The 25677-nt window shown below is 43.7% G+C and overlaps 11 protein-coding genes across 16 annotated transcripts in view; 7 read left to right on the top strand and 4 right to left on the bottom strand.

The window, feature by feature from the left end:
- Nucleotides 1-2571: 2571 nt before the first annotated feature.
- On the top strand, nt 2572-4000 carry RB195_011592 (uncharacterized protein; the record flags this gene model as incomplete). Its single annotated transcript, XM_064193081.1, has 4 exons — nt 2572-2642; nt 2771-2966; nt 3043-3300; nt 3380-4000. 4 exons carry the CDS (start codon nt 2572-2574, stop codon nt 3998-4000), a joined length of 1146 nt encoding a protein of 381 aa, XP_064050664.1.
- On the top strand, nt 2877-3146 carry RB195_011593 (uncharacterized protein; the record flags this gene model as incomplete). The annotated part of the gene is made up of 1 exon (XM_064193082.1): nt 2877-3146. The coding sequence occupies one exon, from the start codon at nt 2877-2879 to the stop codon at nt 3144-3146; it is 270 nt and encodes an 89-aa protein (XP_064050665.1).
- Nucleotides 3933-4487, top strand: RB195_011594 (uncharacterized protein; the record flags this gene model as incomplete). 2 transcript variants are annotated; one of them, XM_064193083.1, is made up of 1 exon in its annotated part: nt 3933-4487. In XM_064193083.1, one exon carries the CDS (start codon nt 3933-3935, stop codon nt 4485-4487), a length of 555 nt encoding a protein of 184 aa, XP_064050666.1. The 2 variants fall into 2 exon arrangements, with proteins under 2 accessions (XP_064050666.1, XP_064050667.1); XM_064193084.1 differs by having other exon boundaries at nt 4041-4487.
- Nucleotides 4488-4695: 208 nt separating this feature from the next.
- On the top strand, nt 4696-4911 carry RB195_011595 (uncharacterized protein; the record flags this gene model as incomplete). The annotated part of the gene is made up of 1 exon (XM_064193085.1): nt 4696-4911. The coding sequence occupies one exon, from the start codon at nt 4696-4698 to the stop codon at nt 4909-4911; it is 216 nt and encodes a 71-aa protein (XP_064050668.1).
- Nucleotides 4912-4986: 75 nt separating this feature from the next.
- Nucleotides 4987-5517, top strand: RB195_011596 (uncharacterized protein; the record flags this gene model as incomplete). Its single annotated transcript, XM_064193086.1, has 1 exon — nt 4987-5517. The coding sequence occupies one exon, from the start codon at nt 4987-4989 to the stop codon at nt 5515-5517; it is 531 nt and encodes a 176-aa protein (XP_064050669.1).
- A 2349-nt stretch (nt 5518-7866) lies between these two features.
- Nucleotides 7867-10007, bottom strand: RB195_011597 (uncharacterized protein; the record flags this gene model as incomplete). Of its 3 annotated transcripts, XM_064193087.1 has the most annotated exons (5): nt 7867-7951; nt 8117-8226; nt 8312-9580; nt 9637-9758; nt 9935-10007. In XM_064193087.1, the coding sequence occupies 5 exons, from the start codon at nt 10005-10007 to the stop codon at nt 7867-7869; spliced, it is 1659 nt and encodes a 552-aa protein (XP_064050670.1). The 3 variants fall into 3 exon arrangements, with proteins under 3 accessions (XP_064050670.1, XP_064050671.1, XP_064050672.1); XM_064193089.1 differs by lacking the exons at nt 7867-7951; nt 8117-8226 and having other exon boundaries at nt 8297-9580; nt 9637-9780; nt 9921-10007; XM_064193088.1 differs by lacking the exons at nt 8312-9580; nt 9637-9758; nt 9935-10007 and having other exon boundaries at nt 7917-8288.
- A 79-nt stretch (nt 10008-10086) lies between these two features.
- On the bottom strand, nt 10087-10509 carry RB195_011598 (uncharacterized protein; the record flags this gene model as incomplete). The annotated part of the gene is made up of 1 exon (XM_064193090.1): nt 10087-10509. One exon carries the CDS (start codon nt 10507-10509, stop codon nt 10087-10089), a length of 423 nt encoding a protein of 140 aa, XP_064050673.1.
- Nucleotides 10510-10588: 79 nt separating this feature from the next.
- Nucleotides 10589-16797, top strand: RB195_011599 (uncharacterized protein; the record flags this gene model as incomplete). 2 transcript variants are annotated; one of them, XM_064193092.1, is made up of 6 exons in its annotated part: nt 10589-10812; nt 13904-13989; nt 16121-16153; nt 16208-16275; nt 16345-16420; nt 16721-16797. In XM_064193092.1, 6 exons carry the CDS (start codon nt 10589-10591, stop codon nt 16795-16797), a joined length of 564 nt encoding a protein of 187 aa, XP_064050674.1. The 2 variants fall into 2 exon arrangements, with proteins under 2 accessions (XP_064050674.1, XP_064050675.1); XM_064193091.1 differs by lacking the exons at nt 10589-10812; nt 16121-16153; nt 16208-16275; nt 16345-16420; nt 16721-16797 and adding exons at nt 13326-13408; nt 15018-15123; nt 15191-15219 and having other exon boundaries at nt 13904-14006.
- Nucleotides 16798-17472: 675 nt separating this feature from the next.
- Nucleotides 17473-18129, top strand: RB195_011600 (uncharacterized protein; the record flags this gene model as incomplete). The annotated part of the gene is made up of 1 exon (XM_064193093.1): nt 17473-18129. One exon carries the CDS (start codon nt 17473-17475, stop codon nt 18127-18129), a length of 657 nt encoding a protein of 218 aa, XP_064050676.1.
- Nucleotides 18130-19851: 1722 nt separating this feature from the next.
- Nucleotides 19852-20187, bottom strand: RB195_011601 (uncharacterized protein; the record flags this gene model as incomplete). Of its 2 annotated transcripts, none has more annotated exons than XM_064193094.1 (1): nt 19852-20187. In XM_064193094.1, the coding sequence occupies one exon, from the start codon at nt 20185-20187 to the stop codon at nt 19852-19854; it is 336 nt and encodes a 111-aa protein (XP_064050677.1). The 2 variants fall into 2 exon arrangements, with proteins under 2 accessions (XP_064050677.1, XP_064050678.1); XM_064193095.1 differs by having other exon boundaries at nt 19852-20157.
- Nucleotides 20188-23449: 3262 nt separating this feature from the next.
- The window catches only part of RB195_011602 (uncharacterized protein), a gene marked incomplete at both ends in the record, with an annotated part of 51920 nt that continues 49692 nt past the window's right edge, over nt 23450-25677 (bottom strand). Inside the window, 2 exons of the mRNA XM_064193096.1 lie at nt 23450-23509; nt 24254-24385. Of these exons, the coding sequence (XP_064050679.1) occupies nt 23450-23509; nt 24254-24385 (192 nt within the window). The remainder of the gene's footprint in view (nt 23510-24253; nt 24386-25677) is intronic.

Genomic DNA, 25677 nt, shown 5'->3' on the forward strand with positions numbered 1-25677 from the left:
GCGACCGGTAGTTCAGTGTTACAAGACGGACATTTCTTGCCAATAATTCTATGTTTCCCTCAGGCATTCGATCTTTCAGAGAATGGGCTCTGTCACGGCCCTGGACGACAACACCACTTTCTTCCATTGTATGGGAAGCCTTTGCCGTATAGCAACACACGCTATATAGCTCTTACGTCCCCAAGGGGCATACTCAAGTGCTGATTCGGTTTAGTAAAAGTAGAGCCACCACTTGCAAGTTGTATACGCAGCCTCATTGCTCTCCTAATCTCTTGTCCATGCAGTCAGATCCCCTGATATCACGTTACATTGTCTGTCAATGGTAACTAAGGTGGCAATCAGAATTTTATACGCTGATTTCCAGAGAATAGTGTTCTGACAAAAAAAAAACAGGCAATTGTTTTGATTTGATTATGTGGAACAGCGACAAAAGATCGGCCATGGGCGGTGTACGGCTGCGAGAATGCCAACAGTCGTATGAGAGAGCAACCCACGTTATGCCGTAGGACATCTTTTTGAACCTTGAATCTTCAGTTGGAAACATATCGCTGTAATTTAGTTACTGATCATATTCGTTCGACGCTTCATATTTGTCTAACCCATACCAGTTAAGAAATTTTACTTGAGTACTCATTTCTCGTATGATCAGAAGCGTTATTCCTCGGCTAACTATTATCTGCTTTATTGCTATAAATTATCATTTGCGGCTCAAGATTTGGATATTCTTTTGCTTTTTGCACACTTTTCTCCTTTGTGTTCCTTTCAACTTCAATTTCTGCTTTCTCGATGTGTGTATAGTCATGCAAGTGAGAGGTGAATAGTGCCCAAAACATAATCTATCCTGCCTCAGGAGCAATCCTGACCAGAAGTTTTCACATAAAAAAATATACAACCAGTGTCAAGTGTCAGAACTCGTCTTCGTACGCCTGGTTGTGAAAAACAATAATCTCTATCTACCCCGTACTAGAACTACTAATCAGAACACCAAACGCTCCTTCTCAGTGACGTTGCGAACATGTGTCGACTTCTGTCTTCAGACGACAGAACACTCAATGTGTATCGGATAGAAGAGGCGGATGTAAATTACTATTTTCATTTAAAGCATTAGCCCAGCCACCAGAAAATCACCAAAGAATTCACAAAAGTGGTAGGACAGGAAAGGCTTTCGGAATATATTGACACTAAAATTCCCATGATACCATAGGTAATATGGGCATATGTAGGGTAAAATCTATGGATCTCAATGACGTCATATCTCTTCATTTTTCCTTATAGGAATCACAGATGGAACACAATTCCGCCTAGAGTAACATTTCTAGAAGCTGTTGGGTAACCCTCCACTCTTCTATAACGTTATCGCTTCTTATATTAATACCAGCCTGAACGTCCGGCTGAAGCCGGACTTCAGGCTTTTTTTGCTGTTCGCTTCGCTCGCCTTCATCAATCAATGAGAAATAATAGTAGCGACCTTTTTGTAAAATTAGAATTGCTTTCTTCTATCAACTTTTCCTTCAATTTTTTTAACCCGAAAATTTAAGCATAGATGAAAAATTCCCCCAAACGCTCAGTTCTATATTTGGAGAATATGTTTCTCTCAAACATTCACGATTTGACAAAATTATTTGAAGTATCTTCTGAGCTATTTGCAAAGAATGATGTGCTAACATGAAGACATGAATATCACTATCGTACTGATAAAAATAACGTTCTACGTCACATCGCGTGAACTATTGGCTACTATGTATTGTATTTGATCGGCCGTTCGTACGTGCGTTTCCTTTTTTCGAAGAAAGGATTTTAGCAGCATCAAGAGATATGCTGGGAAGTAGGTATTCGAAGGAACCGTAGAAACGCATTCCACCGCTTTGGGACTCCCGCGCACCAATCTGACGCAGTGGAACCCATTTCTCCCCACTCTATAGCTTCCTGACACCATTCCGACCCCGAGCTATCTCGTATCCGTCCCACCCCATTTTACAGCTGTCTGGCTCCAGGGAACGGATTCGACGCCGTAGTTTCCCTCTCTTTTTGGGATTTCTTGACTGAGAAACACATATGCACAGACGCACACACGTGACAGAATAAGCTCTTTATTACACAGCATGATAGTTTGCAAATTTGCAAATTATACATTCACATAAAAGTTTATTTACCCTCACCAACATATGAGAGAAACTAACTTGCCTTATCAAAGACAGCAGACATTTCTGTATGGGTTTGGACAATGGCGATGAGGTAGAGTGCTCACCTATCAGTGCACGGCGATAGTTCAGCACCTCACCGGTGCCGAGTTTTGCATTGCTATGGAGTATTTTCGTGACACACAGACAAAGACACACACATACACATACACACACATGGACTAAGCTCGTTATTATATAGCATGATTCTTATATCCACGAATCTCCCTCACTAGAGGGATCGCAGCCGGTTAGTCGCGAGGCTACGTGGTGTGTCCCCGGGTAGCTGATAGGGGGCTAATCGCGGAACAAAAGCGACCTTGTGCTTTCCCAGAGACGAGGGTGGATTCAGGGAATGGACTCCTTGTTTCTGCTGAGCCAGGACTAACTCATGACATCCTTGTATCCCGCTTGTCCGTCCGGCCAAAAGCTCGCAAGTGACTGGGAGGTGCAAGGGAGGCGGTTTGGAATCGCCTCCAACAAATAAGCTCCACATGTCGTCTCCGGGAGAACGGAAGTTCTCCCAAAAACTCATGGGACTATAGGCTTGCAACCTGCCCATGGGTTTAAAATTCTTTTGCATGTTACAGTAATAGAAAAGAGTCTCCTGGTCCCAGAGGAAAGCCTGGTACGGTAGCGCCAGGAAGGACGGGGTTGCAGGAGTCATATAGGCTACCGAAAAGGAAAAGGACTATAATGGCGATCTGTACTTATAACGCACGTAAGCTTGCATCGGAAGTGGCCATCGAAGATCTGATGATGCAAGCCAAGAAGATCAAGTACGACGTCATCGGACTGACCGAGACGAGACGACGTCACCCTCTCAACGCCGTGTATGAAACTGGAGAAGAACTGTTCTTAGGAACATGCGACAGTAGAGGTGTTGGTGGAGTTAGCGTCCTCGTCAACACGATTATGGCAAAGAACATCGACTCTTTCGAACAACTTACGACTCGAATCGTATGAGAAGATGTGGTCCAACATCAGCTTTGACTATGCTTACGCTCCAACATCAAGCTACGATGAAGAAGAAGTCGAAGCTTTCTATATGGACCTAGAGAAGTTCTACCGAGAAGATCATGCCTTCTACAAGATCATAATTGGCGATTTCAATGCCAAGGTTGGCTCGCAATTGCGGAAGCTCTCTTTTCTACGCTAAACGTGGGAGTCACCCGGTGGAGGGTACCGTAATGAAATAGACCACATCATCGTCAATCAAATTTTCTGCCTGGCGGACGTCGCTGTTGTACCAAAGTTCTATACGGGATCGGACCATTCTTTCCCGAGGAAGATTTTCTTTCACAAGGAGAGCAGAGAAAGCCGCCAAGTTCAGAGGGAGAAATCCCAGAACTATCATCAACTGGGATCTCTTCGCTGCGTCAGCCGGCTTTTGGGAAGATTCCGCAATAGACAACATCGACGAGGAATATGACCGGCTCGTTGAACACCTTCACAACTGCGCGAAGAAGGCTGAGAGTTCTAAAACCACCAAAAGACGCCTGTCTCTTGAAACTCTTGAGCTGATACGCCAGCGTGGTGCAGTACGAGCTGCAGGGAACCAAGAACTCACATCCGAGCCCGCAAGGCTTTGCAGAGAGGCGATAAAGGAAGACCTTAAAGAGAGAAGAGCAGAACCGCTGGCTGAAGCTGAAGAGGCGGGGAAAAGCATCCATCGAGCCTTCGCCAGTCGCAAGACAAGGATGACTGTTTTCCGGAACCCGAAGGGAACAACCATTGCATTGCACAAGGGGGATGGAGAAAATCATCTACGACTTCTACTCCGATCTCTTCGACAGCCACTTGCCTCCTCACCATCTTAAGGAAGACGGACATGTCATTCCAGAGGTTCTCCCGTCCGAAATGCGACATGCTATCATGTCGGTAAAAAATCGTACAGCACCCGGTCCCGGCAGAATAAGACCAGAACAACTGAAGAACCTTCCGCCATTGCTCATCAACACCCTGGCGAGGCTCTTTACACGTTACCTGTCGGAATGCAAGGTTCCTAAACAGTGGAAGACCAGCAAGACCGTGTTGCTGTATAAAAATGGAGATCCACATGACATTGGCAACTATCGCCCAATCTGCTTACTTTACGCCATCCACAAGCTCTTTACAAGAGTGATCCTTAATACGATTGAGATAGTATTGGATGAAGGAGAGCTATGCGAGCAAGCAGAGTTTCGAAAAGGATTCAGCACGATTGACCACATTCACACTGTTTCGAAGCTCATCGATATCACGAGAATACAACATGCCGCTCTGTCTCACCTTCATCGACTTAAAGAAGGTCTTCGACTCAGTTGAGACGGAAGCGGTCGCGGAAGCCTTGGACGAACAAGGCGCCCCTACTCAGTACATAAAGGTACTTCGAGAGTTGTACAGTAATCACGACCGGAATTTCGCCATTATACAAGAATATCATCATTGACATGAAGAGGGGGGTCCGACAGGGTGATACAATCTCACCCAAAATATTCACAGCCACCCTCGAGAACGCAATACGAAAGTTGGAATGGGACGACATGGGAGTGAAGGTCGACGGTCGGCAGCTACACCATTTGCGCTTGACATCACACTGAAAACATCGTACACATCGTACATCGTACTGAAAACACATAGCATCAGACAAGCGGAACGAATGCTGACCAAATTCGACGAAACATGTGGATGCATCGGTCTTCAGCTGAATCTACAAAAGACGATGTTCATGCGGAACGGATGGGTCTAGGATGCCCCATTCACGCTCAACGGAACGAACATATCCGAATGCAGCAGCTACTTTTATCTGGGTCGGGAATTGAACATGATGAACGACCTGACCCTCGAGCTGGACAGGAGGAGACGAGCGGCTTGGGGAGCGTACAAGAGCATCGAGGATGCAGTGAAGAAGACCAGGAACACCCGGCTCCGTGCTCACCTCTTCAACACCACCGTACTTCCTGCTTTGACTTATGCTTCTGAAACCTGGGCATTTCGCAAGCAGGAAGAAAACGCGGTGAGCGTCACTGAACGCGCAATTGAGAGAGTGATGCTAGGAGTATCCCGTTTCACGCAAGTGAGGGACGGGATTCGTAGTTCTCTCCTGTGTCAGCGATCTAAGATTAGAGACGCCGCCGCGTTTGCCAAGGACAGTGAAATAAGGTGGGCCGGACACGTGATGCGCTTTAACGACAACCGTTGGACCAGAGCCGTGAGCGACTCGGTTCCCCGCGATTCGGTTATTTGGCGCACTACAGGAAGACCGCCGACCCGATGGTCAGATGATTTCTTCACGATGTCCTTCGAAGAAAAGTATGATGCTCTTCGTGTCCCACGCGAAAGAAGGAACCACTGAGCTACTCTGGCACGCGACCGGGACAAATGGAGGAATTACTGGCGCCCGCTCACCAGTTCGAAGATCAACGGGAGTGAAGGTGAGTCAAGGTGATTCTTATACTATTTCTGCTAGGAAAGCACTGGAAGCAATCTGGATTTCCGTCAAGGATCCAGCCATGAATAACAAGAATGAATGTTCATCAATTACCAATGCAGCACGCACATGCAGTTCCTTAACGTTACCCAGACATCGGTACTTAAGGATACTGCACAGTGCATAGATATCATTCGCCTTGGTGACAATCTTTAAGAACGCATTGGTTCACCAGCCCCGCCAGTCGGTGAGAGGCTGCTCACTTCGTTTTCCTTTTCAAGGTCTTGAGTGGCCTGCTTGGAACAATATTGAGGCTTGGGAAGGAGAGAGGAGGAGTTTGATGGAATATGTATGGCATCAGAGACCTCGAACCATTTTCAGGCCTTTGATAAAGACGAGTTTGTCGAAGCGTCAGGCTAACAATAAAGTTTCACTCAAACCTCGTTGGTATAACAAGAAAGCATAAATACGCTTCTTATATTATTTTTCTCTGGTTTATACTCCTCGTGTCACGAAGTGCGTAGGAGTTGGTGTTGAGATAAGGCAGACTGGAATACTTCACAAACATTTCCGGGTGAGCCCTTCTTATTTCGGTGGTGGTTAAATGTTGACTCAAAATTTACAGAAGTATGTGACATTGCGCAAATGTGATCTATTTGGTTCATGGGTTGTCTATCTGTGCGAAGCATCAGTAAGATTTCTAAGAGGAAGTAAATAAGTAAAAAGTAAATAGATTAATATGGACGAACATAGATAATTCAACTAAGTTAGTTCCAGTTTTACCTTGAAAAATTAATGAACTACCTGCTGCATGAGTTGATGAAAGAAGATACGAGAAAATGACAATCATTTCCACTGAACGTATTTGCTCACAATTGGTCTTAATCCTTTGATTGCTCAGCTAAAAAAAAATTCTTTCAACTCTCACTTACAACATAACGACATCCTTCAGAAGCAACCAAAATATAGGTCTTATAAGAAGGACATTTTGTTCGTCAACTTTGCTAGCGATCACAAACTGTGAAACTTGCTTCCCTTTCAAGGTTGTTTCAAGTTTCTGCAGCTCTGAGTTCTTCTTCTTCTCTGGGACCAGAATATTAGAAGAACTTGGGGTCCCAAAAGATACTACTTTTAGATTGGTGTGCAGGCAAAGCAAAGCTATTAAGAGAAGGGAAAGCTTCACGATGTTAAATATTTGGGAAGCAGGTGAAATGAGCTTATGAAGTGTGTCATCATGCTACGTTTTACCTCATCTCTCTGATGTTGATCTTTGATCCTCATCACTTTACTTTACTTCAGCTTTTTTTAGTTTCTAGAAAGTACAGACCATTACGACAATTAGTTATCACATAACGCTCGTGTGCTCATAGCTCCCCATCTAAAACAGTTCCTTATACAAGAATAGAAGAATAGAAAAATTCATATTCGCATCGCTCTCAGTAAGCGATAGAGAGAAGAAAATATAAAAACCACATCATCTTTGTTCTCGCATATCCTTATTGTATTTGAGGAACAAGACGATTCTATGATCCTCTTTTAATTCATTGCATTACACACTGAAAGAAATATGCCTGCAGAGTACAGTAACGCAACCGATTTAAGTCCCAAAATACGTTTCTCACAGATTAATCTCTCGGTGGATAACTTTTAGAGTTGTTGGAAGAGCAAAAAATTAGAAAAAGAAATTAGAATCAGTAAGCAGAAGATAAGCTAACACTCGCTTGCACTCGTAGCACTTGGTTTATTTTAGAATTTATTTATTAACTGATTTGTCCAGAAAATAGGAGTTGGGTCATGGGCCATAAAGAAAGTTCAGTTAAGTTCAGTTTCAAAGACAAGAAAGAAGTTAGATTCTACAACAGGGCTAAGGTAGGATAGCAGCAAGATGAAAAGGTGTTAACTTGTCCTCAACACTGCCAATAGAGTCAGAGAAATAACCGCGCCTATTTGCATGGAATATTTCAACGCTGTTAAACTGGCATGCACCGTCTGTCACTACATTTCTGCACATATAATGATTGGCATACACCGTCAGAAAAGAACCATCGACTGAGATGGAGATTTTGGTTTATATCCAAAACGTGAAAGATAAGAATGCTGGCAGAGTTGATGGAGCGTAGAACTGGTAAATGCTCTTCCTCCTTCAGGGATTCGTGAGATGACGAAGATCATCCGTTCACTTCTTCTTCTTCTTGTTCTTCCTAGCGTTTGTCCCGCGTTATTGCAGGATCCGCTTTTCTGCTTCTTGTCTTCCATTTGGTTCTATCCACTGCATCAGCCGTACACAAACGCGCATCTATCATATCCAGCTTCGCACGGTCTAACTAGCGAATCTTTGGCCTCCCACGCGGCCTCACTCCTGAAACGTCAAGCTTCAGAGCAGTTTTGGCAACAGAATCTTCCTCTCGCCGCAAGACGTGACCAAACCATTTCAGTCGCGCCTCTTTCATCTCCTCAGTTATCGGGACGGCGCCGAAGATGGAACGTACAGCGTCATTAAATACTTTCTCTTTTAGCGTTACACCTATCGTCGACCTCAACATCCGCATCTCCATAGCGTGCAACACTCTTACCAAGGCTTTCGTCGTCGGCCAGCACTCGCATCCGTAAAGGGCAACAGCACGCACAACCGCCCTGTAAATCTTCGACTTCAGTCGAACAGGGACTTTCTTGTCGCACAGTACCCCTGTTGCCATTTTCCATTTCACACGTGCTCGACCTTCTTGATCATGATGTCGCCTGTGGAAGTCACTTTGGATCCAAGGTACTTGAAACAGTTCACCTTGCTTAATTCGGTGCCATCGACACGAATTGAACCATCCTCTATCCTTGGTCCGCACTCCATGTACTCAGTTTTTGATGTGTTGAGGCGCAATCCATGTTGCTGCAGCTGATCCTTCCAAGACTGTACGTATTTCTGAAGATCATCTCGAGATTCCGACGCGAGCATGACATCGGCAAAGATAAGAGTCCACGGATGCTGCTTCTGTATTTCCTTCGTTATCGTGTCCATGCACAGTATGAACAGCAGGGGTGAGAGGGATGAACCCTGATGAACCCCAACTTGTACAGGGAATGGCCTGCTTGTTCCAGCAGGACATCGTACAACATATACAATCGCATAAAGCAGCTTCGTCCACCGCACATATTCTTCTGGTACTCTATGCGACCTCATGGACATCCATAACAGCTCATGAGGGACACGGTCGAAAGCTTTCTCGAGATCGAGAAAAGCAAGATGCACACTGCGGTTCTTCTCTCGATGTTTCTCCAGGAGGATACGGACAGCATGGATAGCATCCATAGTGTTGCAGTCCTTCACAAAGCCGCACTGGTTGAGTGAAACGCTGACAATTTTCCTCAGACGAGCTTCCAGGACACGCTCAGAAACCTTCAACGTATGGCACAACAGTCGTATAGGTCTGTACGAAGTGCAGTCAGCAATGTCTCCTTTCCCTTTCCAGACAGGCACGGTCACTTCGACGGCAGTAATTGGTAGAACAGGACCCTCGACACTGGGAACACTTGGAGGATGACAGAACTCTTCGTTACACAAATGATTGTAGTACTCTCGCCACCTCTCCAGGATCTGACCAGAGCGGCGCAAAACGGCTCCATCAGCTCCCTTAACGAACTTGGTGTGCTCTGTATCCAACGTTGAGCGATGACACGCCCTAACTAAACGATACACTTCCCTCTCGCCTTCTCCGGCATCAAGCATGTCGTACACAGCCTTGTAGCGGTCCGACTTCGCCTTGGAGACTGCCTTCTTAGCCTCCCTCTTCGCCGCTAGGTAAGCACCCCGATCTTCAGGCTGACGCGTCCTCCACCAGAGCTTATACTTGGACTTCTTCTCACGAATTGCCGCCTGAACTTCCTCGTTCCAAAACCACGTAGCCTTTTGTACCTTGGGCTTACTTAGAGTCTTCTTTCCCAGAGTGTTCTCCGCGGTCAAGCGTATAACGCTAGAAGTAGACGACCACATTTCCTTCACACTACGAGTAAGGTGAGGAAGTGTAGATGGAGCCACGGGCGCTAAAATACCTCCTTTCTATCTTCCAGATTCCACCATTTGCTGCGCTGTGTTTCAGTCCTTAGATGTCTCTCCTTTGGACGGGAGATTTTCAAGTCCATAACGAGTAGATGCTGTTGAGCAACGACATCGTCTGTAGGGATGACTTTTGAATCCTGCAGAAGTCGGCGATCTCGTCGGCGTAACATCCAGAAATCCTTTTGTTTCATGACCGCGGCTGGTGTAGTTGATCAAATGCGATTTTCTTTCCCGATACTGCGTGTTAGCAATGATCAAGTCACTTGCAGCAGCATACTCCAGGATTCCAACCTGTCGTCGTTACGAGCTCCATAACCGTATCCGCCATGACAACTCTCGAACCCGTCTTTCCGAGAACCAACATGACTGCTGAAGTCTCCTCCGATCAGAAGTACTTCTTCGCCTTCCAGGGATTGGATGTACTGCTCCAGATCTTCCCAAAATCACGTCTTCTCTTCTTCACTACAGCCCACCTGAAGCGCATAAGCAGAGACGACTTGCAATTCCACTTCTCCTGTGTCTACTTTTACAGCCATCAGGCGATCCGATAGTCGATCCACTGCTGTGACGCTGTCTCTAAACGACTCGTTCAATATGATACCAACGCCATTGCGATTTGATGTGCTGTGGTAGATCAGCTTGTAGCCATCGCCTAATTCCCTTGCCTTGGAGCCTTTCCAGCGAGTCTCCTGCACACAACATATGTCAACACGGCGTTTTCTGAGACTGTCTGCCAGTTCACGACTTCTTCCAGTAAGCGTCCCAACGTTAAGTGTTGCCAAGGGCACTGGATGTTGCTGGCGATAGCGGACTAACTTCTTTAGCCGACTCCGTCCTCTAGCCGGCAGCCCTCGCATATTTGCCATATTGCCCGAGCGAGAACAATGCGCGTCGCTTCTGGGGTACGCCCTAGCTTCTGAAGAACACATAGCAGACATTAGCAGTATGACGCGACGGGGGTGTTGCCCTCGGTCGGCTTGTCGCATTAGCACGCTAGCAGCCTGGCACCGGAATCGTCGTACTACCTCCTCACTTAGCTATCCTGTAGCCCTGGCCCAAGGACTACTAGCCGGACACCTTTGTGGCATGGTTAGACCTGCCGAGATGAAGTCTCGAAGATACCCCGTAGCTGCCCCACGGCCAGGGCCACCGCTGCGCCTCTTTGAGGCGTGAGGTAGGATTTGTAGCAGTGGTTATTATATACCAGTTTGAATGGCTAAAGCCGGACTTCAGACTTTCGGTGGTTTCAGCTTCGCTTCCCTCCGCTGATCAATGAAAGCTAATAATAGTGGTGTTTTCTGTAAAATTAGATTTGTGTTTTTTAACAACGCTTTCCTTCTCTTCTTTATATTATAAATTAAGGCTAAAGATGTCGGAGTTTTCCTACCAATACCAACCAAACTTCCTACCAATACCAACGTTCCACGTCAGATCACATAAACATCCTGCTACTATTTAAGCAGCCGTTTGCATGCGTGTTTCCATTCTCTGAGAACGGCATGCTCCAAACTTGAGGCGAACGAAGAAGGAAATAGACACGCGGAGGAGTCATAAAGGTGTCCTACCCCGCGGGACCCGTCGCAGCCCCTTCTATAGGTATCTGGTGCCGGCGCGCCAATCCGACGCCGACGGACCCGTCGCACCCCATATTATGGCTAACTGGCGCCGGTGGACCCGCCACACCCCCTTCTTCAAATTTCGTGACACACAGACAAACACACACGCTCGTCATTATATATCCGGCTAAAGCCGAACTTCAGACTTTCGGTGATTTTAGCTTCGGTCCCCTTCACTGATCAATGAAAGTTAATAGTAGTGGTGTTTTCTGTAAAATTAGATTTGTGTTTTTTTTAACAACGCTTTCCTTCTCTTCTTTATATTATAAATTAATGCGAAAGATTACGGAGTTTTCTTTCTAAACGTGTCAATTTTACAATTGGAGAATATTCGACCATAAGCTGCAAACACTCCTTCGATGCCAGAATAATATAGATACAATTTGAAAGCATCACTCGAAGTATGGGTATTCCTCTTGATTTTCCCCAGTAGCTATCACAGAATGATGTTTTAACATAAAATGACGTGAAAGACATCATTCTACTGATAATGATAACGTTCTACGTCAGATCACATAAACATCTGCTACTATTTAAGCAGCCGCTTGCATGCGTGTTTCCACTTTCTGAGAACGGCATGCTACAAACTTGAGGCGAGCGAAGAAGGAGATAGGCACCCGGAGGAGTCACAAAGGTAAAGAGCAAAGCACCCAGTGGTCACGGCAATGAAACTGCTCCAACCATTTATCTTTTACGTCATGCACCCCGAGTTATTGCGCACCAATGACCGGGTCCACCGACGCCGGTGGATCCGTAGCATATTATAGCAATCTGGCGCCGGCGCACCAATCTGACGCCGTTGGACCCGTTGCACCCCTTTTTATGAATATCTGGCGCCGGTGCACCAATCTGACGCCGTAGTACCCGTCGCACCCTTTTCTATAGGTATCTGGGGCCGGTGGACCCGTCGCACCCCCTTTTTCGAATTTCGTGACACACAGACAAACAAACACACACACACACACACACACACACACACACGGACTAAACTCGTTATTATATATCATGATCATGATCATTTTTCGACATCCTGATATATAATAACGGGCTTATTCTGTCACGTGTGTCTGTGTGTGTGTATCAGTCACGAAATTCAAAAAGGGGGGTGTGACGGGTCCACCGGCGCCAGGTGCCTGTAGAGGATGGTGCGACAGGTCCACCGGCGCCAGACACCTTTAGAAATGGGTGCGACATGTGCACCGGTGTCAAACTCCTGTGTCGTGGTGTAGAAATATCGCATAGTAACTTCGTGTGCATGTCGCGAAAGGTGAAGTGGACGTTGCAAACGTTTCATAGTCGTATCCACTTTCCGCGTTCCTTTCCACCTCCACGACTCCTCCGTTCTCCAGAAAATGGAAACATGAATACCAACTGCTGCTTATATAGTAGCCAACTGTTTACATGATCTGATGTGGAACGCTATCTTTATCAGTACGATGATGTCATTCACTTCATTTTATGTGAAACATCATTCTGTGATAACTGTTGGGAGAAACAAGAGGGAATCCTATACTCTGAGTAATGATTCCAAATCGTGTCTATATTATATTGGTATCGAAGGAGTGCTTATAGGTGACTTTTGAATGTGCTGCTGTAGAACTGACGCTTTTACAAAGAAAACTATAGATCTTTGGCCTGAATTTGCTTTAAAAAAGGATGGAAACGTTGTTAGAAAACCATAATTTACAGAAAATGTCACTTTTATTAATTTGTTTTCATTAACCAGAGATGGCGAGCGGAGCGAACACCACAGAAAGTCTGAAGTATGGCTTTAGCCGGACATTCAGACTGGTACTCCAAATATCAGGACTTATCCATCAGTTCGACAGGTTGTCTCTCTACCCTAAATCCGAGTCCCGAGGAGACCTACATCTGCCTGAATTGTCATAGCGGAATTGCTGTCCAAATATTGCAGCTAACTAATTCATACTAAGCTCACAACATTCTGCAAGTTCACGCTGCTAAAAGCGAATATCATTAAGTCGTCGACGTACTCCTGATCGATCAACGAACCTTTAGATCGTGCAAAAATCAAATCAGCAGAACATTGCTCAACTCTTCCTCGCATGATATCATTGGCGACAAAGTTGAACGAGAAACGTACGGTCACAGCCCTTTGTCTTACTCCTTCTTCTACCCACGAGGTGAAGTAAATTCAACTGCTGTTCGAATAACAGCGGTGTTCCTGTCCTTTTATGTCCGTGATTGGGAGTAAGAACTTTACCAGTGTGCAAGCGAAAAAGTGTTGAAAAGAAGGGCTTGATGAGAAGAGTCGAAAGTGGCTTAGAAGTATGAAAAACCCATGTGCATGAATCTCTTCGAGTGTCGTTGCCACACTTTGATCACTCTTCTGACGATGAACCCTTGGACAGTCGTCGATTAACAAGGACGAGAGCCGGCTTGCTAATCATGGGCGGTTTCATCGCACTGTTCTATAGGCCGATTGAAGACACAGGTGCTCTGAGATATCACAATACTGAATTCATCATGAAGAAGTCTTTGTGCTAGTCGTCAGCTCTCCGTAGACGCATGAGCACTTACGATCCAGAGTTTGAGTGTTCTGCAATCCTGCAGTCGTACAAAGGCGCTTCTTGATGACGTTGACCCGAATTCCTATCGCTGTTATTGTGGTCCTTTTTTACAGCTACCTCGCAGACTTCTACTTTCTTATCATCAAGATCACCCCTGTATATGGTGTAGCATTCGATGCTGATGACGATACGTCCGTGGGTAACGTGACATCCGAGGTGACGTCGACTTGAGTGTTTCCTGCAAGCGCAACATGGGGCGTGCAGATATCGTAGCAGTCTTGAAACAGCGGTTTGCTGGAGTTGACTTGACAGAGACCGGCAGTTTGCTGTTACGAAACGGACGCATCTTGGCAAAAACATTCGTGTTCTCTCTAAGCATTTGACCTATGAGGATGTAATCTCTGGCAGTGTGCTGGATCTCAGCACCTCTACTGCCTTTGAAATTTGCGCCAAGTAGCTAAACGCATCTAGACGTCTGAGTTCGTACCTCTTGAGAGCGTACGTACTCAGACGTCTAGATGCGTTTAGTGAAGGTAGGGGTGAGTGCACAAAACGCAAATATAGTAGAGTTAAAACAACATGAAGCATGGCGGAACTGCGTAAGCGGTTGCACCCGAACCGATTCGGTTTAACGTAGCGGTTAGGATAGAGTGCGGACCTTTGCAAACACCGTTCATTGGTGAAGTTAGTGATGGTCCAGAGTCGATTCCAACCGCTATCTCTACCTCGATAATTCGAGCCCTGCTTACGCAACTGCACCATATCAGGACGCCTTGTCTTTTCGGTACTCGAACAATGCTTTAACACAAAACTTCTGGGCGAGACCGCTATACAACAAAGTGCAAAGGATACAATAATCGATCTCATTTTTCGAAAGAAACATTCTTCGGAAAGTCTAACCCATTGGTATTGAAGGTGTTCACTCATTCTTTCTGTCGGCAAAACAAACTCCAAACTTTGTCAGCTCGTAGCCTCAACCTTGAATATGCTCTTCTGGTTTTCTCTTGAGTCAATTTACCCAGCACAAGCATATGGGTTGCGTGTCGTCGACCAAAAACTTCGTTTTCTCAATGACAAGGTCGAAGAAGTATGGGAGAGATAGCTTATTGGATTTAGTTGCATGAACTTTAGGAGTAAAGAAAAAACATTTATCCTCCACATAATAGATGTACAGCAACCGTGGCTGCGTCCTCCGACTTTTTTCAGTTGTCTTCTAACGATTCTCAGAATTACAGTCTGAAGCAGTTAAAACATTGGCCGTCCTCGGAGCAGACGCTGAGGAATGGCGACTGGACTTCTTTGAGTGGCGATCCGCATCACGTAGTCGATGAAGGTCGATGAAGCTTCTATTTTTGTTATCACTTTTCGAAAGGTCTGGAGAGCAACCGCCCGACTTTTAGACAATGAACTGCATTGTAGAAGACGTTAAAGCCTCCAGTTCAGTGTTTCCACAATTGTTTACAAAAACAGAAAACGGGTCGACGTCTAATATAACATTTCTCACCTTCTCAACATTGTGAAATGAAATAAGGTAGAAAAATGAAGTGTGGAGATATCAACTCCAATTTTATGACCTTTTTCTAACTGTACAAGAAATCTGTATCTTCTCTATAAAAGATAAAAGGTTTTTTGTCTTCTGTTTCTTGTACAACCAATAATGAACGTACCCAACGAAGCACCATTGTTTGCGCGAAAATGTTGAAAATGAAGTCTGCTCTCACTCAAAAGTTAATATCAATTCCTCCGCCTGATAACATGTTTTTGAAACCCAGTTTTCCTGCCAAACCACGATAAGCGAACGGTTGTGTAACTTCGGTGCTCGGATGCTAGATGAGCGTTCAAAATGTTTAGAAATCTGACCTAGAGCGAAAGATAGTTGCAGGGTTAGTCATTACAACTGACAGCACATTTCAAAAGAATCAATGTTTGATACACTACTCAAAAATACAAGAAACACATACAAATACTTAAGTATTTATTACATTTCAATTACGATACGTACACCATATATCTCAATAACTGAAAAGGATGGTTTTTTAGTCGAGGAACATCGAACATTGTGAGAGAAACGTTCAATAGCCCTCCAATTTGACACTGCGCTAACATTTTCCTGCTTTCTAAATCCTCCACTCATTCAAATTCACTGGTGTAACTGCTTGATCTTTTCACCAATTCTCTGCAAGTTCGATAATCAGGTTAGAACACTGTTTACCATTGTAACAAGACTTATTCCAGGAAGGTAGAACCTAATTAACTAGTTCATCGGATTCCTTCAACTCCAACCCCGATCAAAAACTCTATCAGACTTTTATGCATTCGTTCTGGTATAGGAGGTTATCCGCAGCAATCAGCAATCGCCATTGGTTGTTGACGCTTGAGTACTTTCGAGGGACATATCTGAAATGATTTACTTGCAGATGAAGCCCGTCACACATTACTCGTGTTTGATTCCGGCAGCCCTCTTCAGACAAGATTGCATAGCTTAGTAAGCTGTATTCACTCCGCCTAAAGTTGCCTTGTTTGATGACAGCGGAAGGTAAAGGTCATTTTCTAGGTTACAATCGACACAGACGAGAGCGCTGCTGCAGAATATGCGCTTATGTCTAGCCGAATAAAGTTCAAAATTCAAAGTAAGTATCACATCGTTTACCTGACAGCATGTTTTGTGAAGCTCGTCTCTCTTGATAAACGAAAAATTCCTTTTCTTCTTTTCTTAATTGTACTAATGTAAAACGAAATAATTTCTGTTACCTTACCGAGGTAGATAAAGGTACCACATCAGACCATGTCAGCTGTCCGTTACTGTATCTGTAGCTGTTCTAGTGTGAGTATTACTTTTGTCGCAACACACTGGAAAACCATCCTTACTTCTTAAGTCATGTCAAAGGCTCATCTATCCGATTAAATCTAACCTGTCTCTCTATTTTTAGCTCTGGTACTGCACTGCAACACTCCGGGATCTTCTCTTCTCATCTCTTTGCCTTCTGATGCCTACGCCCCAACCTAACGCAATTAGACCCGTTTCACCTTTTCTCATTGCTTTCAGATGTACAAATTTGAAATAGCTGGATATGCCTCACTGCTTTTTGGCTTCAGACAACTATTATGGCATCGTCGACCCTGCCTATTTCTTTCCTGCCTAATTGGCAATTCTTTCTACATCTTCTAGCCGGCGCATCCATTTGTCGACATAGTCTCCGTCTCATTACTATTTCTGCTTTTCAGTGTTGCGCACAACTCTGATGAAGGGTTCCTGTCTCGCACATTAGTTACCTTGCTTTAATTGTTTTTGGCGGTGGTTCTCGTATTGCTAAATTTAAACACACTGATAAACGCAAAGTCAGCCCATCATAATGGCATGAAAAGGCAATTGTCCGAAATATGGTCAAGACATGGGCGTGTGTAGCGTAGCGGTTAGAGGTCTCGCTGCCTGCACGATCGATCGTAGGTTCGAATCCGCCCTAGTGCTCACCAAGCCTTTCATCCCTCCGGGGTTGATAAATTGGTACCAGACATGTCTGGGAGGATAAAAACACTGATTTGACACATCAGATAGCCACCGCAAGTCATTGTGCTGGCCAGTTACACGTTCGTATACCTCAAACGATTCTGAATTGAAGTGAACGTGGAGGTGCGTCCCAAGTGGATTGATTAACGCCAGAAACTTTATCCTTTATCCTTTATGGTCAAGACAGCAACACCAATATGCACAGGGGATAGAGAACGGGAGGAATCACTAAAACTAGCCCCAAGCACAGCTAGTTCAAACGGTTACACGAGATCGAAATCTAACACCCAATATCGAACTACAAACAAGACAGTGAGGACCCCACGTGAAGGTAGAATTCCTTTGTGCATCCACTCCGTCTCTGACTCCTTAACTGCTGTTATACATCGGACCCTTTTGCGAGCACAGCTGCAAGATGATGTTGTGTTGGTGAACATCCCGAACGACAGCATCAAGCGACAGCTAGTTCGCAATAGATTCTACGATAGGCAATGCATGTCAGAATGTTGTGTGGTTTGTCCATTCGGCAAGGCCGGTGATTGCACGAACATCGGAGTTATTCACCAAATAGAATGCCTAGCGTGCAACGCCATTTATATTGGAGAAACTGGAAGGATGCTGAACGTGCGTATCAAGGAACATTTGGCTGGTAAAAGGCGAGGGAGTTCGATGACACCGCTAGGGAGCCACAAAAATGATAAGCATGATGGAAATGAGTTTGAAGTAAAATGTACGATACTAGCGCACGAGAAAGAAATATCTGCAAGGAAGGCATTGGAAGCATTCTGGATTTCCATCACGAATTTGTTCATGAACAACAAAAACGAGTGATTATCAATTACCAACGACTTCTTGCCGTTCGTAACACTCTGTGAGCTATAAGTAGTTCCTTAACGTTATCCAGACAACAGTACTTAAGGATACTGCACAGTGTGTAGACCTCATTCGCCTTGGTGACAATCTTTAAGAACGGGGTGGTTTACCAACCCCGCTAGTCGGCGAAACTGGTCAGTTGTTTTCGTTTTGAAGATTTTGCGTGGTGTACTTGGAACAATATCGAGGCTTGGCGAGGATAGAGGAAGGGGAGTTTGATGGGATATGCATGGTATCAAAGACCTCGAACCGTTTTCGGGCGTTCGAAAAAGACGAGTTTGTCTAAACCAATGAAAAAGTTTCACCTAAATCTAGCCGCACAATGCCGCACATCAGCCTTGTTTGATGTTCTCTCCGCTCGTCATGAGTTATCAATAAAAATTTGAATAAAGACCACTCGCGGCAAATTTCCCCCATAAATTTGAAATTGGAGGTTTATCTCGCTCCTGTATTTAGAAAAACACGTAATAATTGGACTTTGCGTTCCTGTGGTCATTTTGCTATAATTGTCTGGATATGCTACATTTAGAAGACATTGAAACTTGATTTTACACTTACGTTCCCTCGATATCGCTATCCCTCGATATGTATGTATTCAATCTTTGAAGAAAAGATCCCCAAACATGGTAGCTGCAGGCGAATAACACTGATTCGCGCTTCTTGCTTTGTACCAATCCCGTGCTGTGAAATCAGTCCCAGCGTGTTCAGACACCGGCGTTCGACAAAGTTGCACCCATCCTGTTCCATTTTGGTGTTTCCTGCCTCCAACCCAAATATGCAACACATTTGGACCCATACCACTTTTTTAGAATCACATATACATGCACCTACGCACACACAAACACACGGTTCAGAATAATCCCTTTATTGTCATGCTATAAACAGGATGCGTTGAAAGTACAAGTACACAGCATTCTAGAAATTATTTCGGGTTATAGTGCCTCAACAACAAAGTGAAAAACTTACAAAGAAATCACTAACCGATTTGCAGCAGCACAGTACCTTCATTTTTCAATACTGCCTCGTTGGTTTGCTACAGCGGCCGTTAGTCGCTTAGGAGAAGAGTCAATCATTGGAGGAAGATAGTCGACGTCGACTTTCTCCTTTTCCCGACGAAGGACATTTTCAGTGACTCCACGTTGAGATGAGGAAATTTCTCTCCTCAGGATGACCCCACGCAGCATAGCCCAAAGTGTTGAAGTCCGGGGAGAAGGCCAACTAGTCCTCAGTAGCGAAGAAATCCGAAACGAATTGGTCTTAGCACCACTACTGAACGATTTTTACCTTGTGAGCCTCTTGCTTATATGTCCAAGGGTCACTCCCAAAGCTACAATTGGGAAAGGCAGCAGCTTGTTTTTGTGAATGTTCTTGAGGTAGTACTCCTTGTCGATTCTTGATTTTGGGTCGATGAACGCCAACTGAGTCTTGCCGGTGGCACAGACACCCGCCCAAACCATTAATGAAGCCGAGTGGCAACTCGATTAAATATTCAGCCTTTCGTGTTAGCTTCTTGGAATGTCCTAGAGGGCACACGATGGTTTTATCGATCAAAAGCGACTTTGTTGAAAGCGGTCGCAGAAAAACACGGCCCTGAGTTGCTTTTCAGAGCGCGTCCGAGCGAGTAGGACACGACCTTCCTTCAGGTGAGCTTGCTTGTTCTTGTGTGGAAGGACAGCCGTTTTACGAATACAAAGAAGGGTCAACCCTAGCTGTTTCTTGACGATGGTTCAGACAGTACACTTGGACAACTTTAGCTCTCGGGCTATCTGACTCATACTGCGCTTTGGATGCCAATCGACGCGCTTTCGAACGATGTCCACTGTCCACTGATTCTGCATCAGAGCGGGATCTTCCTGATCTTAAGCCATCCTCGATCCTGCCAAACGTTTGCAACTTGTTAATGATACGTCCGACTGTTCCCCGAGTCGAACCGTGGGACTGCGCGAACGCAACCTTCGTCATTCCGCCTTTGTGCAGTCCGACCATTGAGCTACGGTATCCACATGCCTCCACCATGGTTTTTGCGGTCAATAATATGCACTAACTTTAGTACCCATGATCCTACGAATACAGTACGTTCAAAGAACTCCTTTGGGACACCGGGCGGGGTGCAAAAACAAAATTGTGGCGAAATTAATGAAGTGTACCTATATCCTTTGATAAAGGGCTTATTTTGTGACGTGTGGCGGCAAAACAAAGCCATAAAATGGGGTGGGGCGGGTTCCATTGCGTCAAATAGGTGTGCCGAAGCCAGAAAGCGATAAAATAGGGCGGGGCAGGCCCTAGGGCGTCGACATCATACGGTGCAGTAGAACGGCAGAGTTGTAGGTGCTAGCGAAGTTGTCAAAAAGTAAGCGAAACTTGGTGAACCATTTTTTGCTAATGAAAGCTGCTGTGTTGTGTCGGAACCCTCTGTACTCTGCAGCATATCTGCTTTCACCGCACGTTTGCGTCTTCAGGTTGGTAACATCCTTTTTTTCAAAAATCGAAAATACGGTGCAAACGAGTGAGAAAATAATAACCAACAGTTTACATGATCTGGCGTGGAACCGTATCTTTATCAGTGCGATGATGAAGTTCATGTCATTTCATGTAAGTATATTATTCTGTTCTACTTGCTGGGGAGAAAGAAAAGGAATACTCATGCTTCGAATTATGCTTCCAAGTTTTCACGGAATCAGAGGAATAGATGCAGGTGTAAAATCATACTCTGAATACTCTCCAAATGTAGTACTGACCAATTTAGGAAGAGGACCATGAAACCATAACTTCAATCCATTATCATTCCGTAAATTTTTAAATTTCTAAAACGAAAGACGATGACGATGTTGACGTTCATATCATCTCGTACATTATATGTAAAGTACATTATATGTAAAGGATGAAATAAATAAATATTGGGAGCCAACCGATGGTCAAGTCAGCGTTTTTATCTTCACAGAGAAGTCTGCTCCCAATTCATCGAAACCAGAGGGATGATGAAAATGGTTGGCACCAAGGTGGCGCTATTGACAGTCCCAGCCGCAGCGGACCTATCAAGCAACACCGCCCTGCTAGTGCATTATTCTGCGCTAATTGTTATGGAGGAAGGGGCGCAAAGCCTACTCTAAGAATTATGTTTCAGAATAGTTGCAGTGACGAAGGAATGAATGTAACTGTGAAATCAAGTTTGAATATCCTCCTGCAGTACTCACTCCTTTGGGAAGAGAATTACGAAGACATCAGCCCAGTTCATCATAACTCAAAGGGTGAAAAGCAAGAAAAGAGGATGAAAGACGCGTTATTAGAAAATATACAGATTTAGTAACAGATACATACATACATACATACATACATACATACACACATACATACATACATACCCGTCACATCCCTAGGTATCTGATGCCGGCGCACCAATCCGACGCCGGTGGACCTGTCGCACCCCATTTTATAGCTTTCTAGCGACGAGGCACCAACTTGACCCGTCGCACCCCCCTTTTTGAATTTCGTAACTCTCACACACACACGCACATGAAAATAAATCAATAATAGTGACATTTTCTGTAAAATTAGAATTGTGATTTTCTAACGTTTTCTTCTTTTTTAAAAGGACTATTTTTTGAAGGAAATTTAGACTAAAGATCCATAGTTTTCTTCGTAAACGCGTCAGTTCTACATTTGGAGAACATTCAAACTTCACCTTTAAACATTCTTTCGATACCAGTGTAATATAGACACGAACTGGAATCATTACTCAAAGTATAGGTTTCCTTCTTGTTTCCCCCAACAGTTATCACAGAATGATGTTTCACATAAAATGAAGTGAATGACATCATCATACTGATAAAGATAGCGTTCCACATCAGATCATGTAAACAGTTGGTTACTATATAAGCAGCAGTTGGCTTTCATGTTTCCATTTTCTGGAGAACGGAGGAATGGTAGAAGTGAAAAGCAACGCGGAAAGTGAATACGACTATGAAGCGTTCGCAGCGTCCCCTTTACCTTTCGCGACATGCACACGAAGTTACTGTGCGGTATTTCTACACCACGACACAGGAATTCGACGCCGCGGAACCTGTCGCATCCCCTTCTATAGCTGTCTGGCGCCGGCGGACCCGTCGTACCCCATTTTATGGCTTTCTATAGCTTTCGATGAGGCACCAACTCGACGCCGATGGACTCGTCGCACCCCTCTTTTTGAATTTCGTGACTGACACACACACACACACACACACACACACACACACACACACACACACACACACACACACACACACACACACACACACACACACACACACACACACACACACACACACACGTGACAGAATAAGCCCGTTATTATATATCATGATCACCAGTCTGAGCGTCCGGCTAAAGCTGTACTTCAGACTTTCTGTGGTGTTTGCTTCGCTCGCCTCCACTGATCAACGAAAATTAATAATAGGGTTATTACTTCTATGAAATTGGACTTGTGTATCTCCAACAACCTTCCTTCCTTTTTTATATTATAACTATAAACAAAGAATTCATAGTCTTCATTCTAAACGCGTGAGTTCTACATTTGGAGAAGATTCGAAACACAGCTTTCAAATACTCCTTACCAATATATTATAGACAAAATTTAAAAGCATTACTCGAAACATGGGTTTTCCGCTAACAATTATCTTATGATTATTATTGATTATTAATTATGTTAAATTATCACAGAATGTTGATTTAACAGGAAATGACGTGAACGGCATCATCGTACTGATAAAGATAGCGTTCCACGTTAGATCACTTGAATGTTGGATACTATTTAAGCAGCCGTTTGCAATCATGCTGTCCAAGAAATTTGAAAATTCAGGTTTCGAATGTTGGAAATCTTTGGCGCCTAAGGTGCAAAAGAAATGGCGGCGAATAATATAATACAATCCCGAATATCATTCCTAGACGATAATAAGCCGCCATAATTAATCGTAATTGGTATATATTCACTGGGAAGTTGATCACTGCTTCCATCCATGTTCTTTCTTGTGAAAGTCGGAAGAAATCAAGTCCACACAATCTCCACAGTCTGCATTCTGTCAAGCAGAACTTGCACACTTTACAAACTTTCAAATTTTTGATCACAGCCTATAGTATACGTGGAACTTTCTGAAGTGTTTCGCAATTGAATATTCAGCTTCTAAACTTTAGAAGGTACTGAGAGTGTTATGACGAGTATACAAGCCTTCCTTACTTGAGTTATCAACTGATGCTGTTTTTTTTCAATGATGAACAAAAATTCACAGATGGTTTTATACACTCTTTAAGACAGCGGTGTACATATTACTTTGATCACGTTGTCCAGAACAGAGGTATCGAAGCTCTGAAAAGTAATGGTTTGGGTATCATTCTACAAAGTAATACCTTGCCAGAAAGTAAAGGTAATATATTTGAAGGAAGCAAAAAGGAAGAAGGGAAGATTCGTCACTACTGAAACCATTAATACTCCATAAATATAATATATAAATATAATCCATTGATGATATATATATATATATATATCATCAATGATATATATATATTATATTTGATTTATATATATAAATCAACCGCGATAGAGCAATAAGCATTTGATTACGCTATCGCAATGTCCCCGTGAACAACTAGAAAAAATTATTCTCTACGAACATTGGAAAAAGAACACTTTCTACATCTTCTTCTCGCAGATTCAGAGGTCGAAAACACTTCCCAAATTGAGTTATGCAATATTTGAATAACAAGACATCTATAAATTCAGTGGAAATAAAACTGAATTTAATAGTTTTAATGAACGCAAAGAAAGTAGATAGCAAGGATCCCAAAGTAGTTCCTAGAAAACAAAAAAATTACAAATTTGGGATTTGAGAAACGACAGATGTCGAAGGGAAGCAATTGTTTCGTGTTCGATTTCTGGCCCTTTTTTTTCATTTTCAGTATAAGTTGGTGTCAGTATGTACATCCACTTAAATAGTGTTCGCCTTCAGCACCTAATTCTTTTGAATCTTCACTTTTCCATTTAAATGATCTTCTACATAGTTTTTGTGAATAACTAAAACAATGTTGTACAATAATATTTGCCAATACTCACCGTAAAACTTGCTACGGGCACTATATTTTGTGAGCCTCCTGCAATAATATGCACTCTTTCAGCAGCCCCGGTAGATGTTTTGTATAGATCTCCAACGACAGTATATATCACTCTTATTCCAGCCGTGTGTATCTGAAGAGAGATTATTATTGTCTTCATGCAAAATGTTTGTCATTCACAAACGTTTGGTGTCGACAGATCAACATTGCAAATATTTTCAGTAGCTTCCTTGGCGTCATCAATTTCCCCAAATAATATGCTATTTCATGAAATAATAGTATAAACTCTACTAATTTTGACTTTGAGATTTCTCACAGGGATGTTACCAGAAGGAATATCGCCTGTGCAAAAAAACGATGTACTCGACATTTCTTGAAGAAATAGCTTCTATTGTTGTATTCGAAAACAGTTGATTAGTGTTACTCGAATAAAGAGTTACGTTATGAAACGAGGTGTTTTCTGACAACCCTAGCAATTATATCACTAAATTTTATTACAACTCTCAAATGTTATTGTAGGTTTGAAACGTTATTCCAGTTCACGTTGCTGTTCACGTTGTTCACGTTACTAAATTCCAAGAGGTGCCAATTCCTGCCACTCGCAATGGTTTGAAGTGTGTGAAGATGTCTGCAGCCTCTGAATCGTTTATGGGGCAAACCGATTCGTCTAGTCAGGTTTGTACACTTCCAAACGAGTGTTGCACCAATTCTTCAACACTCAACCACAGAGAGATGAAAAGCCTGGCAGTTCAATGGTTTCGACCCAACGAATGATTGTCCAGTCACAACTGAATCAGTTACCGACTGCACTACAGCCGCTCTGATTTTTACAGCAGTTCTAGGAGCAGGAAAGGGGAACAAATTTCGATGAAAGGCTCCTCTCAACTTATCGACATCGGTGTATTTTGAAGAAGAATCAGTGAAATGTATCATGTTCAATGAAACAAAGCAGAGAGCAGAGAAGGACCAGAAAACAGAAAAACAGAAAGAAACGTAGTAAACAGAAAGAAGACGTAGTATATGATGAAAATCTGTTGCGAGATAGGAGTATAAAGTACTCGTCGTTATCCCATTGCAACATGCCAGTTCCAGATTAAAGGTAATCTGTGTCACGTTTTCAAGATACGAGTGAATTCTCTGAGAACTAATCACGGGAAGACCGATCTCGTTTTGAATAAAAAAGAACTAAGATGGACGGACAAAAATAGCGATGGAATGCAAAACACTTTCGGCGTAGAGACGGAGCTGCGAACACATCACCCACCAATGGTGGCTGTTGTGATCCCACAACAGATCGGAACTATGAGTTAGGTGGATATGACTGAGGAATCTGGCTCACTTTTTTTAAAGATGTCGTTGCGGGTTGTGAGAGGAAGAAATGATAATGAGGTGAGCATCATCAAGAAAGAGGTGTCAGTTAAGACT

Source organism: Necator americanus, chromosome III, assembly GCF_031761385.1.
Source record: "Necator americanus strain Aroian chromosome III, whole genome shotgun sequence".
NCBI classification, from domain to species: Eukaryota; Metazoa; Nematoda; class Chromadorea; order Rhabditida; family Ancylostomatidae; genus Necator; species Necator americanus.